This window comes from Meriones unguiculatus, chromosome 18, assembly GCF_030254825.1.
Source record: "Meriones unguiculatus strain TT.TT164.6M chromosome 18, Bangor_MerUng_6.1, whole genome shotgun sequence".
Lineage (NCBI taxonomy): Eukaryota > Metazoa > Chordata > Mammalia > Rodentia > Muridae > Meriones > Meriones unguiculatus.
In genome coordinates this window covers 50,423,658-50,439,472 of record NC_083365.1, presented here as the reverse complement: position 1 = coordinate 50,439,472, position 15,815 = coordinate 50,423,658, and the positions used below count along the sequence as shown (strand labels likewise).

General features: G+C 37.6%; 1 protein-coding gene across 2 annotated transcripts; it reads left to right on the top strand.

The window, feature by feature from the left end:
- Positions 1–1,493: 1,493 nt before the first annotated feature.
- Positions 1,494–14,041, top strand: LOC110564579 (olfactory receptor 4C46-like). 2 transcript variants are annotated; one of them, XM_021662062.1, is made up of 2 exons: positions 1,494–1,507; positions 10,469–11,363. In XM_021662062.1, the coding sequence occupies exons 1-2, from the start codon at positions 1,494–1,496 to the stop codon at positions 11,361–11,363; spliced, it is 909 nt and encodes a 302-aa protein (XP_021517737.1). The 2 variants fall into 2 exon arrangements, with proteins under 2 accessions (XP_021517737.1, XP_060228201.1); XM_060372218.1 differs by lacking the exon at positions 1,494–1,507 and adding an exon at positions 13,581–14,041 and having other exon boundaries at positions 10,458–11,353.
- Positions 14,042–15,815: the final 1,774 nt, after the last annotated feature.

Below are 15,815 nucleotides of genomic sequence, written 5' to 3'. Positions count from 1 at the left end.
AGGGTTAATGCTAGGGCTAAGGTAAGTGTTAGAGCTAGGGTTAGTGTTAGGGCTAGGGCTAGAGTTAGGTTTATGGTAAGGGTTAGAACTAGTTCTAAAATTAGGATTATGGCTAGGCTTAGGGTTGGTGATAGGATTAGGACTAGGGTAAGGTTTAAGGTTAAGGCTAGATTTAAAAATGGAGTACAGAGCTAAACAGAGAATTCTCAGTAGAGGAATACAGAATGGCAGAGAAACAAAGAAATGCTCAAAGTCCTTAGCCGTCAGAGAGATACAAATCAAAATGACCCTGAGGTTTCACCTGATACCCACCAGAATGGCTAAGATAAAAAACTCAAGTGACAACACATACTGGAGAGGTTGTGGAGAAAGGGGAACCCTCCCTCATTGCTGGTGGGTATGCAAACTTGTACAACCACTTTGGAAATCAATCTGGTGCTTTCTCAGACAATTAGGAATAGTGCTTCCTCAGCTATACCACTCCTAGGCATATAACCAAAAGAGGCTCAAGTACACAACAAGGACATTTGCTCAACCATGTTTGTAGCAGCTTTAGTCATAATAGCCAGAACCTGAAAACAACCCAGATGCCCCTCAGTTGAGGAATGGATACAGAAATTGTGGTACACAATGGAAATAATACTCAGCAATTAAAAACAAGGAAATCATGAAATTTGCAGGCAAATGGTGGGACCTAGAAATGATCATCCTGAGTGAGGTATCCCAAAAGCAGAAAGACACATATGGTATATACTCACTTATATAGACCTATAAGATAGGATAAACATACTGAAATCTGTACACCTAAAGAAGATAAACAAGAAAGAGGACCCGGGGTAAGATGATCAATCCTCCCTTAGAAAGACAAATGGGATGGACATTGGATGTAGGAGCAAACAAGTAACAGGACAGGAGCCTACAACAGAGGGCCTCTGAAAGACTCTACCTAGCAGTGTATCAAATCAGATTAAGACTCATAACCAAACCTTCAGCAGAGTTCAGATAATCATAAAGGGGGGGTAGTTAATATGACCAGGAGAGGACAGGAGCTCCACGAGGACCAAATATATCTGAGCACAGGGGTCCTCTATAAGACTGTTTCCACAAACAAGGACCATGTATGGATATAACCTAGAACCTCTGCTCAGATGTAGCCCATGGTAGCACAGTATACAAATGTGTTCTCTAGTAAGGGGAACAGGGACTATTTCTGACATGAACCCAATGGCGGGCTCTTTGACCTCCTACCCCCTCCCCCTGAGGAAGGAGCAGCCCTGATTAGGCCACATAGGAGGACTTTGCAGCCAGTCCTGAAGATACCTGATAAACCAGTATCAAATGAAAGGGGAGGAGGTCCTCCCCCATCAGTGGACTTGGAAAGGGGCAGGGAGGAGATGAGGGAGGGAGGGTAGGGTTGGGAGGGAAAAAAGGGAGCAGGATACAGCAGGGATACAAAGTTAACAAACTGTAACTAATATTAAAAAAATTAAAAAATGGAGAAAAAAAGGTTCCGACTAGTGTTATTGTTAGTTTTGGATTAGGGCTAGGATCGGGGTTAGGGTAAGGGTTATGTTAAGGATTAAATTGAGGACTAGGGTTAAGTTTACAGCTAGCATTAGGGTTAAGGCTAGTGTTAAGATGAGTGTTAGCATTAATGTTAGGATTATGCCTAGTTTTTGAGTTTGGGTTAGGTTTAGGTTGTTGGATAAATTTAAGGTTAGGGTTAGGTTTAGAGCTAGGGATGGAGTTACGGTTTGGGTTAGCTTTAGATTTAGGGTTAGGCTTTAGGTTAGAGCTAAGGCTAGTGGTAGGGTTAGGGTTAGAGGTAAGGCTAGGGTTATTGTTAGAGCTAGGGTTGAGGTTATGTTTGTGTTATGGTTAGGGTTAGTGTTACGGTAAGGATTAGGGTTAAGATGAGGACTAGGGTTAGGGTGTGGTGTGGGTTAGGATTAGGTTGAGGGTATAAGTTTGGGTTAGGATTAGGATTAGGGCTAGGGTTGCCATTAGTGTTAGGGTTAGAACCAGGGATAGGTTTAGGGTTAGGTCTAGGCTTAGGCTTTGGGTATGAGTTAGAGTTATGGTTTGGGCTAGGCTTAGGTTAGGCTTAGGGTTAGTGTTAATGTTAGGGTTAGGGTTAGGGCTAGGGCTAGGGCTAGTTAGGGTTAGGGCTAATATTAGGATCAGGATATGGATTATTGTTAGGATTAGAGTTAGGGCTGGGTTTATTGTTAGGGTTAGGTTTAAAGTTAGGTTTAAGGTTGGGGTTAGTCTTATATTCAAATTTGTTTGCCTAAGAGTGTACAGTCAGTTCTTTGTGAGGTGGGTTTTCACAAACAATATATTCCTTTATAACAAAATCAAGTATACTTGCTAAACACTTGCTTTAGGGGTTTTCACACATCTAAGAACTTTCTTTATTAGAGGAATTGTTGAAAGAATCCTATTTGAAAGCACAGTCAAAAATGCAGTACATGTACCTCTGCCAACACTTCTTCAAGCCTGTAACCACATGGTGTCTTTGCAAATAAACAATGAACTCTTTTATAACTAAACTTGAATGCGCTTCCTGAATGTTAGTTTAATAAATATTCATACATCACTAACCTTGTTAACATTAGAAGAGTTGTACAAACATTCTTATGTAAAAGCACGGTGAATAACACAGCGCCTTTACTTCTGCCTAAGCATGGTAAAGCAATTAACCAAATGGCATATTTGCAAGGAAACAATAAATTCCTTAATACCAAAACAGCATGCAGCTACCTAACTTTTGTTAAGGTGTTTTCATACATCTATGAACAGGTCATGATTATAAAACTAGTAGAAACAAACATATGTGCAATCACGTGGAATAATGTTTCGTTTACATCTGCCTATGCTTCTTTTAGAAATTAACCACATGCAGTCTTTGCAAAAACCAAAAAACTTCTTTGTAACAACAACTCAATGAACATTCCCAAAATTTTTTAATGGTGTATAAATACATGAGGGAACCTGTTAGCTGTCACACATGTGGCCAAACACTCCTGTGTGTCAGTAAAACAAAACAACAGTCTATAGATTGGAAAAAGATCTTCACCAACCCTACATCTGACAAAGGGTTAATATCTAAAATATATAATGAAATCAAGAAACCGAACACCAATAAACAAAATAACCTAATTTAAAAATGGGGCACAGAACTAAACAGAGAATTCTCAACAGAGGAATCAGAGAATTCTCAACAGAAGAATCCCAAATGGCTGAGAAGCACCTAAAGAAATGCTCATCTTCACTAGTCATCAGGGAAATGCAAATCAAAAAGACTCTAAGATTTACACCAGTCAAAATGGCCAAGATCAAAATCTAAAGTGACAGCACATTCTGGCAAGGGTGTGGAGAAAGGGGAACGCTCTATTGTTGGTGGGACTATAAACTTGTACAAACACTTTCGAAATAAATCTGGCACTTTATGAGAAATTTGAAACTAGTTTTATCTCAAGACCCATTTCTACCTCTCCTGGTTGTATACCCAAAAGACCATGCAACAATGTCAGCTGCTCAATTATGTTCATAGCAGCTTTATTCACAATAGCCAGAATCTGGAAACAACCAAGATGTCCCTCAACCAAAGAATGGATATTCCATTTACAGGATGGGATACTACCCAGATATTAAAAACAAAGAAGTCATTAAAAACAAAGAAAACAGCAAATGGATGGAACTTAGAAAAGATAATCCTGTGTGAGATAGCCCACATCCACAAAGGCACACATGGTGTGTACTCACTTATAAGGAGATTTTAGCCATATAGTACAGGAGAAGTATACTATGAAAATATGTAACTTAGAGGATCCAAGGGAGGATACATAAATCTCACTCAGAAGGGGAGATAGAATAGAGAGAGGTAGTGGCTAAAACAAGGGAACAAGGTAGGAGAGGGGGCACAGAGAGTTAAGAGGGTAAATATCAGACCTGGGGAGAGCAAAGGTGAGAAGACAAAAGGCCTGTAGGCAAGAGAAAATGATGGTGGGGGTGTCTATGTGACAAGCTGCAGGCCTAAGTCAGGGAAGCTTCCTAAGGAGATATGAGAGGCTCAAGCAGAAACTACTAATGACAGAGACTATAGAGACTGAAGAGAACACCATTACCTAGTCTCCTAGCAAAAAAAAAAAAGGGGGGGGAACACCAACCCATCCACCTATTATCTACTTATAATTAACCCTTCCTACATACAAGATGTACAGGGATAAAGATAGAGCAGTTAGAGCAGAGATTGAGGGAATGCCCAACCAATGCCTGGCCCAACCAAAGACCCAGCCTATCGGAGAGCACCAACCCCTGACACTTTGAGAGATACTCTGCTAAGCTTGCAGACAGGAGCCTCACAGAGTTGTCCTCTTAGAGGCTCTCCCAAACAGCACCTCAAAACAGATGCCAAGACTCATAGTCAAACATTGGATGATGAGTAGGGAGTCTTATGGAAAAGTGAGAGGAAAGAGAAAAAGATCAGGAGGTGAGAGGAGATCCACAGGAAGACCAACAGAACCAACTAACGAGAACCCAGAGGTACTTGCTGAGATGGAAGCACCAACCAAGGACCATGCAGGAACTTGACCCCTCCAAAGATATAGCAGATGAGCAGCTTAGGCTTCATATGGGTCTTCTACTAAGGGAAGTGGGGACTGCATTGGACATGGACTCACTTGCCAGCATTTTGATCACTTCCCCCTAGCTGGACTGCCTTTCCAGGCCACAGGGGAAGAGGACATGCTCAATCCTGATGCAACTTGATGAGCTACGAAAGGGTGCTCCCCTTTTCTGAGGAAAAGAGGAGGGATGAGGAAGGAGGAGGTGGGATTGGGAGCAGAAGAGGAATGGGGTTATAACAAGGATATAAAGTAAATATAAATATATAATGTTCTTTTTTAGATACCTTATTATATATTATTATTTATTATATTATTATTATAAGGTATCTATTATATACCTTATCATCATCTATAAGTATGGACAATTTTCTACTTCTTATTTATATTCTTTTTCACTTCTTTCCATCTCTTAATATTTTATTAGTTCTTTGAAAACTTAGACTGTGTTTTGATCATATTCACCTCCTTCCATAACTCTTTCCAGAGCCACTCCTTCTTCCCTACCCATCTAATTTTGTATTCTTTTCTCAACACCTCGAGACCAATACCAGTTTCCCAAGTATTCTTTATTCCCACTAGAGAATAGGCTACACTCTCGGAGAGAACAGTAGCTAACAGTAGCTTTTTGGATAGAGGTAGAATTTCATGCTTAACTCTTTCTCCATGTAGATATATAATCTGATTTTTGCCTGGGTAATCTACCACATGTACACTAAAAGATATAATCCACATGATTATCTAAAAGATATAAACCACATGATTATCTCCTTACATGCATAAAAGGCTTTTGACAAAATTCAACATCCATTCATGATTTAAAAAAAAAAAAAAGTCCTGGAGAAACTGTGGATACAGTGACCTATCTCAACATAATAAAGGCAATATATAAGAAGCCCACAGCCAGCATGATCCTAAACATAAAATAACATAAAGCATTTTTACGAATATCAAGAATAAGACAAAGGTGTCCACTCTCCCTCACCGTATTCAACATGGTACTTGATGTCTTAGAGCTAGAGCAATAAAGAAAGTGAAGGAGATGCAAATAGTAAATAAAAAGGCCAAAGCTTACGTTTCAGATAATAATATTTCTACAAATGAAAGACTCCACCAGAAAAATCTTTAAGCTGATAAACACATTCGGTAATATAAAATTAACACAGAAAAATCAGTAGCTTTCCTATATGCAAATGACAAACATGCCAAAAATATTAAGGAAATAAAACAATTTACAAAGCCTTAAAAAGAGAGAGAGAAAACACTTTGGAGTAAATCTAACCAATGAACTGAAAGATTTTTCCAATGAAAACCTTAAGGCTCTTTGAAAATGAACTGAAGATGATACTAGAAGATGGGAAAATCTCTCATGTTCATAGACTGGTAGGATTAATATTGTGAAAATGGCAATGTACAAATTCAACACAATTCCTATAAAAAATACAACACAGAACTCCCATAACAACACAAAACCAGAAGCCATAATAAATAAACAAAGGGCCTGTAGGGTACCCAAAAAATGCCCTGACTAAACATTATAAGACAAAAAACCCTAAGGATTCCTTGAGTTCATTTTATATTGTATGAGGAAAAAAAATCTATTTGCAATAATCGAAAATAAATAAGATAAAATTTAAATTGCACCACAAAGCCAGGCATACACCTTTAAACATAACACTCAGGAGGCAGAGACAGGTGGATCTCTGTGAGTTCAAGGCTAGCCTGGATAACCTATCTCACAAACAAAAATCCAACAGTTCTTTACAGAAATTGAAAACACAATCTTCAGTTTAATATGGAAATACAAATGCCCCAGAATACCCATCATGGTACTGAGCAACAACAAAGTTGCTGGAGGCATAACCATCTCAGACATCAAGTTATATTGCAAACTATAGTAATAAACACAGCACGATACTAGCATAAGAATCTGCTCATTGATCAATGAAATAGAAATAAGGATCTGTATATAAACCCAGATTTCTACAGGCAACTGATTTTTGACCAAGATACAAACAATACATTGTAAAAAAGATAGCATCTTGAATGAGTGGTTCTGATCAAACTGGATAGCTACGTATACCAGAATAAAACTAGATCCTAATCTCTCACTCTGAACAGAGCTCAGCTCTAAATGGATCAAAGACCTTGATGTAAAACCTGATATCATGACTTATGAAGGAGAAAATAAAGAATAGGCTTGAACTTACAGACACACAAAAAGAGGACTTTCTTAACAGGACCCCAGTGGCACAGGCATGAAGACCAACTATTGACAGATGGGACCACGTGACACTAAAAAGCTTATTTACAGCAAATGACACAATCATTTGAGTGAAGAGGTAATTTACGGATTTGGGGGGGAAAAGTCTGTTATATACATATAACAGAGAGTTAACATGTAGAATATAGTGTCGGAGATAAGAAAAAGGGAGGCAGGTTTGAAAACATGGTTATTTAATGTCCATCAAAAAATATTTATGCCCTCACTCTTCTAGATCTTAAGTAAGCAGTAGTGAGTTTTCAGGAAAGTATTGAAAAGAAAACAACTCCCAATAACCCCCTTTTCAGAAGAAGTCCATAGGCTGTTCTGTTTCCAAGTGGGTTCTCTAGTAAGGGGCTGCCTCTGACATGTACTCAGTGACTGGCTCTTTGATCACCTCCCCCTTGGGGGAGTGCAGCCTTGCCAGGACACAGAGGAAGATGATGCAGCCAGTCCTGATGAGACTGAAAGGTTGGGGTCAAATGGAAGGGGAAGAGGACCTCCCCTATCAGGGGACAAGGGAAGGGGCATAGGGGGAGAAGAGGGAGGGTGGGTGAGACTGGAAGAAGATGAGGGAGGGAGCTGCAATGGGGATACAAAGTGAATAAAATATAATAAATAAATAAGTTTTTTTAAGTCAGCAGAGAAAAATACATCAGAAATCAATACGTTGCATTTCTGGCACTGTTATTCACATGGCATCCTCTTTCATAATGAGCCAGTTTCATTGGAAGGCTCAGGTAAAGCGTAGGGAATGTAAGTCTCCCGTTCAAGAACAGCTTTCTCCCGAACATCTCTCTCCAGAATACATTATTTTAGAAACAACAATTAATAAATACCTCTTTCCATGAAAGGAGATAATTAATTCCTGAGAGAAAAAAGAACACTGTCCCTGAGCCTTTCTGGGACCTCTGTGATTATCTGTGCATGGAAGTTGGGTGTTTTGTCGACGCTTACGAAGCGTGATTGTGGGTGAGGCGGCTCATATAAAAACGTACGCTTCCTGAAGATTTGCGTTTCCTACTTCACAGGCCCAGAACCACATGCCAGAACCAGTTCCTTACAGTCTTACAAGTAAACGCATTCAAAATCCAGACTCTCGTAAAAATGTTTTAGAAACTAGGATAGACGGAGTATTTTGTACTTTTAGGAGTATTTTTCTTTATATTACAGAGCTTTACTTTTTATAACTGATCTAAAAAAATAAACATATTTAATATGTGTAATTTCTTAATAACTATTTAATACTAAATTTTCTGAATAGGTTCTTTCTCAACAATGTCACATCTCTAATGATGAAACTTACTAATTCCAAAAGAGGTTTGATTTCAGATGGCACTTGTTCCCAATATTCCTAAACAAAATTAGAATCATCCTCTAACTACAAAAATGCTTAAGGTAAGTGTTTCAATCATGTTGATCTAATTAATGTCTCCCCTTTCCGTATGGTAAACATTATGTTGGAAAGCCTTAAATATAGTAATACACCTTTCTTTTTCACCCAATTCTTCAAAAGATGGTTGGTAAATATGATTAATCTAGTTTGGCAGATGAAAGTTTGAGGTTTAGCAAGATTAAGTAATTTGTAGGATGTAGCTTCGCTGGCATGTTTTTGCAATGAAATACTTGATTAGTCAAGACTAATCATGGGAAGTAGAAAACATTTAAATATACTTCCTACATAAAAGAGGTATAAATATAAATATTAATATGTTGAGTAACCAATTTTTAAGAACAAACACAGACAAGCCCTTCTGGAATTGGCTGCTATAGATGAGTTTCTATGTCTTCTGTGAAAGTGACTTTGGATATGATTCTCCTTGAATCTATTACAGTGTTGACTCTTTGGCTCCTATTAATGATTTTTTCCATCTTTTAGGGATATACATTTTATAAAAGCAAATGAAAATCCAATGTGTGTCCAGATCTTTGTGGTGTGTATTTTCATAACTATTCTATTCATTCCTCCAACAATTTGTAAAGTCGTGCTGTTATTTTTACTTTGTAAATTAGGAGGCAGGATACAAGATGCCAAGAAATGTACCTCAGTAAGAATAAGGGCCATAAGCAAATATACTTACAATTTGACTATAAGCAAATAGACTTACAATTCTGAATCTAATATACCTGAGTACTGTGATAAAAATATTAGACATTTCACCAAAGAATCAGGAAACAAGACTTTAGAAGGGGCTTTGAGGAAGGAAAAAATGGGGTTTCAGAGAGACCAATATAAAAGAGCCTCTAATGAATATTATGTTTCCCAAATGCTTGGGAATTCAAAGATGTCATCATTAGCATTCATGTGAGTATGTACATGCATGGTAATAAACCTCTCCATGAAACTTCTAGCTATATTAAAGGGATATTACTTGCTCAAGATTATTTGCTTATTATAATATAGAACCTAAGTTTACAATTTAGGGGGGAAATGATTAACAAGTGTAATCTGACCTATGACTTTTATTAGTTACTTGCTTTCAGATATGATACTCGGTTTCTTTATATAGTTATTACCTAATATGTAAAATTAAACACAAAAATTATATTAAAATTATATATATTTGATTTAAATAACAAATGTTTGTAAAGTAATTAAAATTCTGCTATCTGAAAAGACTGAATTCAGATCACTATTGTTATTATAACATTTATTTCTAAAATTTCCATATTATGATAATTATCGTGTTGCTGCCATAATTAGTCTCTGAAATCATTGTCTCATCTGTAAGCAGATGGAATGCAACCAACTATGTGAATTGTTAAGAGTGATGAATGAAACCTTAAGGGCAAAACCTTCATGACTATGCCTTGCACAGGCTGCTATTCACTGAAAGGTATGTATTTTAATAATTATTAAGGTAATTGGATTTAGACAATAACCATTGAAAATTGTTTTGTATTCTCAACACCAATGCCTCCTTATCCCTTATGTCAAGTGTTATAAATACCCTACCCACTGGAGTTCTTTTCTTTGGTTTCATGTCTCTTCATCCAAGAAGACTTTCTGAACATTCCCACTTGTACTTCTTCATCCACATGCTCTTATGTTTTCCTTTTCTAGAGTATGAGTATTGAAAGATGTGTTTTTAGAGGACACAGAATTGGGTGTGCAGAGAAGAGGGTGTCTTGAAAGAGTTCGGGAAGAGTGAATATGATACAAATGCACTGTAAAAAAAGTCTCAAAGAACTAAGGAAGTAATATTTTAAAGTGAGAGGACAAAGGAAAAATCTCCTACCTTGCCTCTGTGGACCTTACACTCCTTTTCCGTGTCCCTTTGAAAATGTAACTGGTTCTATGTGCCCGATCAACTATTTCAAATTAGACTCTTAGCCACCCCAAATGATGAAGTGTGCCAAAGTGGCTTCCTCCCTTGTCTACTGCAGAAGGTCTAGAAAAAAAATTGAGTAACTTTCAAGACCTAGGAACGTTTACTTCCCTCTCAAGAAAAATCTCTTAAAAAGGTATCATATCTCATTAGAGATGAAGCATTTGTTTTTTGTTTATATGAACAAGTCTACAATAATATTTTTCAGATAACATAAGTGAGTAACACACAAACTACATGGAAATTAGGAACAACGTGACAGAATTTGTTCTCCTGGGGCTCACTGGTAACCCAAGCATGCAGAAAATTGTATTTGCTGTATTTGTTGTCATCTACATCATCTCCATGGTGGGCAATGCGCTCATTGTGGTCACTATCACTGCCAGCCCATCGCTGGGATCACCTATGTACTTTTTCTTAGCTTATCTCTCTTTTATTGATGCCTGTTATTCCTCTGTCAACACTCCTAAATTGATCGTAGACTCACTCCATGAAAAGAAGACAATCTTATTCAATGGATGCATGACCCAGGTCTTTGGGGAGCATTTTTTTGGAGGTGCTGAAGGCATCCTGCTCACTGTGATGGCCTATGACCGCTATGTGGCCATCTGCAAGCCCTTGCACTACACAACTATCATGAGCAGAAGGGTGTGTGGTCTACTGGTAGGAGTGGTATGGGTGGGAGGTTTTCTTCATGCAACCATACAGATCCTGTTTATCTTCAGATTACCTTTCTGTGGCCCTAATGTCATTGATCACTTTATGTGTGATCTGAATCCTTTGCTCAAACTTGCCTGCACTGATACCCACATTCTGGGGCTCTTTGTTGCTGCCAATAGTGGCTTTATTTGTCTGTTAAACTTCCTCCTTCTATTGGTCTCCTATGTGGTCATCCTGCGTTCACTAAGAAACCATAGTGCAGAGGGAAGGCGCAAAGCCCTCTCGACATGTGTCTCCCACATAACAGTGGTTGTCTTGTTTTTTGTGCCCTGCATTTTTGTGTACATGAGACCTTCAGCCACGCTGTCTGTTGATAAAGCAGTTGCTGTGTTCTACACGATGATAACACCATTGTTAAATCCTCTAATCTACACCTTGAGGAATGCTCAGATGAAAGATGCCATTAAGAAATTGTGTAGATGAAAAGCTATTTCCATCAACAGATCAATGTCTCTAAGGTTCCGCGTTTGAGAATAATATCAAAATGAGAATCATCAAAAAGACATTGCATTTGAAGGACATTTTATGAATAACATAAAAATATATAATTCACGATTTCTGCCCTGGGGTTAGAAATGAACCTAGGAAATGTGCAAAAATTTAACACAAGACATCTACCAAATTCTACCAGGTTAGAAATTAATTTCATAAGCTTCAGTCAGTATGTGTTGATTGCCTTTTCTTCACACAAAGAATAATAAAATATAGTAGTGTTTAAGAATAATCTCTACAACATTTTATTATCTCCATTTTACAGGTGAAGAGCATGAAGATAAACATGTCAGGGGAATAGAATACTTATCATTTTTAGTAAGAGATTAGGATGATTGATATATATCAGACCTGATAATTTTTTCATTACTATCATCATTTTTATACATCATATTTGATAGCTGTTAATCACCTGGATCAATGCAATATCTAACTATTACAGGGCTATAACACCAATGGGTCATTTAATATCTAATAACTAGATATGGAATGTATCATCATAACCTTCTTTAAATTTTTTTGTAAACTTCAGAAACATTTTCTATTGTTTCTATCACCCACATTACATTGATATTCCATCCAAAAAGATGGTATCTCAACAGCAAAAGAACACTGTCTATCTGGCAGAATTTTCTATTAATTAGTTATATAATTGTGTCCTTTAAAGCGCTTGCCCGCTAGACAACTTTTAGGAAATAGCACAGGGTCTAATGTATAATAAATGTGAACTAACTGAATGGAAATATTAGGTAATACAAATGAATTTTGCAAGATTTAGAGGCAAAATAATGTAACCTAGGGAATTCTTTTTTTACCTTTTTATTATTAAGAGCATAGTGAAACTACAAATTGGTTAAATTGAAACTGAAATAGATTCTCAGCATATGGGAAAATTATTTACCTGGAAATTCTCTCAGTTCTCAATAAAATATGATTTTGAGATTTTTGGGTTATAATCTGTTTGTTCTGCTTTTTGGAAAATTTTATTATGAAAATCTGTTTTTAAAATTATGCTTAATATAGGTACAAAACCACATCAAACCATATCAAAATAAAAAATTCTTCATCATCTTTGTCTCTCATTTATTTAGCAACAAATCTTATGAGTATGAGGAATATGTCAAGAACCGAGACATTCGCATGTGATTCAACACCACTAATGCCTAATGATGAGATCCTAGAAGGTAGAAAGCTAGAGGGTTTTGTTTGTTTTAGTTTGGTTTGGTTTGATTTGGTTTGGTTTGGTCTGAGTTTTGTTTTGTTTTGTTTTGTTCTTGTTTTTGTTTTGTTGGGTTTTTGTAACAATCCAAATGCTAACATCATGATCAACTGTAAAAAGTTGTTTCTCCTTTAAAATCAAGAGCAAGATGAAAATGCTCACTTTCTCCACTTCTGTTCAACATAAAAATTAAAAAATAGGCAAAAAAGGAAACAAAGTCATCTAAAATAGAAAGAGAGAAATTAAGTTGTCTGTTGTTGGTGATTTTACAAACTGAAAATCCTAAAGACAACATTAGGGGGGGGGGGGAGCAGCCTTACCAGGCCACAGTAGAGGACAATACAGCCACTTTTGATGTGAACTGACAGACTAAGATCAGAAAGGAGAGGAGAACCTCCCCTATTAGTGGACTTGGGGAGTGGCATGCAAGCAGAGGGAGGAGGGAGGGTGGGATTGGGATGGGAGGAGGGAGGGGCTTATGGGGGGATGCAGAATGAATAAAGTGTAATTGATGAAAAATTTAAGAAAAAAGGGAAAAAAAATAATTTAAGAACCTTAAATGACTTTCAAAATTGGAGGAAAACATGGAGTTAGTCAATTGGCATGGAGCATGTCTCGCCCCTGGGGGCAATGGTCTCCTGAACCTACTCAGACCTCGGACACCACCACTGCTAGTTCTAGAACTGATGCAGGATGTTCCAACGAGGGGTTAAGGCTTCTCATAATATTTCCTATAAGCCCACACCTGTTTGTCTATATCCCCCATTTTTATTCATTATTAGCCAGATAGAGCCAAGTAATTGTGGTAATGATACTTGCTTTTTTGCCCAATGCTGGAATGCTAGTAAAGTTAGGTATGCCCTGGTTACTCGCATGCCTCACTGGGTGCCTATGCCCATTGATGCCCCTCACGCTATGACTCTCTTCAGACAGAAAAGGGATCTTGGAACTACAGCCACCATTGTTACTACCATCTCATTGACGGCTGTTGGAGCTACCACCAGGGCATTAGCCATGAGTCATACTGGGCAGAAGGCTCAGACCCTGAATAATCATTTAGCCAATGTAGCTCATGCCTTAGTTGTACATAAAGGAATTAATGCTCAACTAAAAGGAAGCTAGATGGTGTTCAATCAGATTTGACCTCTTGCAGGAGCAAATTGATACCCTATGTCAAATCGCTCAACCTGGCTGTCAATGAAAGTATGCGGGACTTTGTGTCACTAGCATACAACATGAGAATTTCTCCTGCGCTGCAAATCTGTCTAAACAATTGTTGAGCTATATTTTAGGTAATTGGACTGGAGAATTCGATACTACGATGGAGCAGCTGAGAGTGGCCATTGTCACAGTAAATTCTACCGGAGTGGACGCAGGACTAGCCACAGGATTATCACCATGGATTGCTGCAGCCATGAATCATCTGAAGGAATGGGCGGGCATGGGAGTGTTAACAGGCCTTCTGGTGTTGGTCTCCTTGGTTTGCCTGTGGTATATATGCAAGATTAGAGTCTCACAACAGTGTGATGCAGCCATGATCATTCAGGCCTTTACAGCCATTGAAGCAGGACATTCTCCCCAAGCATGGTTGGATACCATAAAAAGCTAAAATGATACGCTCAGGATGCGAGGCTAAGCACTGCACTCAGGGTCAGCCGCTTTGGACCCAGAGAAGAGCATGTCTGATTGCATGCGGGTTGATGCCCCAGGTCCCGCCTCTGAGAAAAAGGTATCGGACGGGTCTGATGCTCTTTGGGTGGATGACACCTAAATGAACATCTGTACAAAGTCCCAATTTATTTCTAATATCAGAGATCAGACCTCTACTCTTGCCTGATGCGTCTAAAACAAAAAGGGGGAACTGTAGAGAGCTGCGGAATGCTGTGCCTTAAAGATGGAGCTGGTTTCTGCCTTCCACCTTCCCGATGGTGAGTGCTCTCTGTCACGAACAACTCCACATTTGGCTAAGGCTGAGGATCTGGCTTGCTTCTATGTATGTGGACCTATCTGCATTGCCCCCGTGGCACGCCTGGGTTGGCTACCCAGAGGCTATTTAAGCTGTGGGCTGGCTTTCCCCGGGGTCCGAGGATTGTTCAATGTTCCTGAATAAACTGCATTGAAAAAAAAAAAAAAAAAAAAAAAAAAAAAAAAAAAAACCTTACAACTACTAAATTAAATATGATTTCGGATTACAAAGTCATCAGATCAAGAGTTTCCACACTAAAACTAAATATTGAAAAAAATAAAAATTTAAATTCTATTTATAATAGCATGAGAAATTAAATGTTTTAATTCACTTTATTGGAAAAATAAAAGCTAGGAAGATGTGTGTACTGAGGCTTATTAAACACTACTGAGTTTCAATAATGACAACAAGCATTCAAGCAAAGATATTAAATGTTCATATAGTAGAGGAATTAGTGTGATCAAAATAGCCACATTTTACAGAGCAGTCTAAAGAATTAATATAATTAATATTGAAATGCCAATATCATTTTGAGATAAATGGGAAAACATCCTAAAATATTCATGAACTATAAAAGATCACAGATAAGCAAAGCACTCTTTAGTAAAAAGGATGTCTAGAGGTAATGCACTTCTGAATTTCAGCATATTTTACAAAGCTGTAGCAATCAAAATGACATGTTAACAGTGTTAAAATATATATAAAGACACAAAGTGGGTAGGAATGAAACTCCAGAAATAAACTGATGGGTAGTTCATTGGGGCTAAGAACACATAACGGAAAATGGCAGTTTCTTCAACAAATGATGGGAGGATGAATATCACATGAAGAAGAATGAAATTTAGCACTTTTTTCTACCATGAATAAAAATCAACTCAAAATGTAAAAAAGCCTTAAATACAAGGTCTTTAAGCTGTAGAGACCTACATTGAGCAGCATCTTGGTCTAAGCAGTGATTCTTGTACCAAATACAAAATCAGAGACAACAAAGGAAAAACATGAAAATGAGATTTCGTTAAACTAAAAACACAAAAAACTCTCTCATAGATGAAATTAGCAGAATGAAAAAGGCAATGTATATAATGGGAAAAGTAGTTGCAAACACTATATATGACAAGGGACCAATATCTAGTATATATGAAACATTCAAACAAAACAATACTTTAAATGTACAAAGGACATGTATTTATGTATTTCA